The sequence below is a fragment of the Onthophagus taurus genome, chromosome 11 (genome assembly GCF_036711975.1).
Source record: "Onthophagus taurus isolate NC chromosome 11, IU_Otau_3.0, whole genome shotgun sequence".
Lineage (NCBI taxonomy): Eukaryota > Metazoa > Arthropoda > Insecta > Coleoptera > Scarabaeidae > Onthophagus > Onthophagus taurus.
Window position 1 is genome coordinate 10,126,460 of NC_091976.1, and position 2,163 is coordinate 10,128,622.

The following is a 2,163-nucleotide window of genomic DNA, read 5'->3' on the forward strand; positions in this document are numbered from 1 at the left end:
ATGACTCTTCACTCTACGGTGGCCGGTTCGCGATTTTTTCATTGTCCCTCCATGTCCGCCGATCATCGGTCGCGGTAGCGTTAAACCCTTAGTTAGCATTTTTCATACGACCGATGTTCGGGGCATTGCCTTAAATCATGGCCGTTCGCGGCATTTCCCTCCCCTCTGACAAATATGCTCCAGCATATTTGTAAGAAAGGTTAACAATGGTGGGCATGATTTTACATTTTACATTATTCGAACTTAAGTTACCTTACTAAAATTTTTTTTTTTTCAAGGTTATTCATAAGTTTACTCATACAAAGTTTATTCTCATCAGTCGATCGGTCCCTCTTGTTTCCTCCCATTATTGTAGGTAGTCTTGTGTTGAGTTGACTAGGTGAAGTAGCCGAAGTGTTCTTTGCTTCTCCTCGATGTAGACACAGCTGAGGATGTGATATAGTTACGAGATCTGGTACCATTGTCCCTCCATATTATCCTCAAGCTGGGGTTTTCAACGTTACGGAGTGATTTTCACTTCAGACTACCATCCAATGTAGGAGGTTTTGAGAGTTCCCTCACGACCGATGCGGTGTACATGAAACAATAAAACAACATGACGGCAGCAACTTAACTATTACAACTAACTGTCATTTACTTGGTAGGACATAACTACAACATTAAGAGCTAAAGATTAGTTACACATTGTTGGGTTCGGTCGCTCGTTTTAAATTTACTTTGCAGGATCTACCATCGGGCAATACAAATACTCCTTCTTCGTAAGTTCCCAGTTTTACATTGCCTTTACTATATCGAACTTTTAGAGTATTTTCTACTTTTTTACATTTTTTAATGTACTTTATTATTACCCATCCGATGGCTATCATTACTGCTACAGTTACACAGTATAATAAACTGCTTTCAACGTTTTGGTGAACCCTTACAGTTTTTTTTTTCTATTTTGTTCATTTATTTCTATTAACATCTGATCTAATCTCTTAGCATCCTGAGTTATAGCTTTACTGTCATTCAAGTATGATTGTAATTTCTGGTGATCAGTTGTGGTTAAATCGCTAACAATAAATTTTTTACTACTATTGAATTGTGGGAATGTTTGAAGACTAAACAAGTCGGTAAATATTGAATGCAGTTTGGATTGCTTAGTTGCTACGGGTGTTAAAGTAACTAATTCAGAATTAGCGGTACAATTTGGGGACAATGAGATACGGCCAGTACCTAACAGTTTTATATTAATTGGTTGCTTAGATCTACAATTGATTGTTACAATTTCTGTTCGTGACGCTACAAATATCCACGTGTTCTCCTCTCCCTCCTCCACAAAATAAGTAGTATTTACTACAGTTATAATTCTTTTACACATACGAGGTAAGGAGTGAGTTGGTCTTAATAATGTAACTTCGCAATTTTGGCTAAAGGTGGATAATAAAGGTGTCTTTGTATCTAACATGAATTGTTTTTCTTCAATTTTAATCAGGTTTTTGTACATCTCGTCACTTATTTTAATAAAGATTTTATGAGCTGTGTTTATTGCTACATAAGACATTTCATTCATGATTTTAATAAACGTATTATCATGTAATCTGATCGGCACAGACGTTATTTTAAGTAAATTAAACGACTCCATTTGTACAAATGGGATTTCAATAACAGCAATCAATTTTAAATCTTTAATAAAAATTGTCAACTTAATGATATTTTGAATGTTTGACAACGTTAAATGGTGTATATTAATAGGCAATTTTAGATTTTGGGGGAGTTTTGTTAAAATGTTTGTAATTTCTTTAATTATTTCTTCGGGAGAAATCAATAAGGGATGTAAAATTCCTTGTTTTGCGGACATTAATAAATTTATTAGGTTCATGGTTTCTACCTGATATTCGTCCACTAACTCACTTACTAAAAATATTTGGTAATTAAAATTATATATTTGTTGTGTGGAAACCAGTTTTTGGAGGGTGTCATTGTACATAGTTTTCAGCGTTTGTATGTTTGATGTTATTATTTTTTCGTTATATTCTATATGACCCAGTGTCTTATTCATGGTTTCGACAGTCGATTTAATTATAGATGTTTGTTTAGATAGTAATTTTTCGCTGTTGCTTTGACGACGGAAAGTTGTAACATAAGATTCTCGAAATGTTCTGCATCTTCCGTTGTTAAAGT

General features: G+C 34.3%; 1 protein-coding gene across 1 annotated transcript; it reads right to left on the reverse strand.

The window, feature by feature from the left end:
• Nucleotides 1–919: 919 nt before the first annotated feature.
• Nucleotides 920–1,861, reverse strand: LOC139432077 (uncharacterized). Its single transcript, XM_071200415.1, has one exon. The coding sequence runs from the start codon at nucleotides 1,859–1,861 to the stop codon at nucleotides 920–922; it is 942 nt and encodes a 313-aa protein (XP_071056516.1).
• Nucleotides 1,862–2,163: the final 302 nt, after the last annotated feature.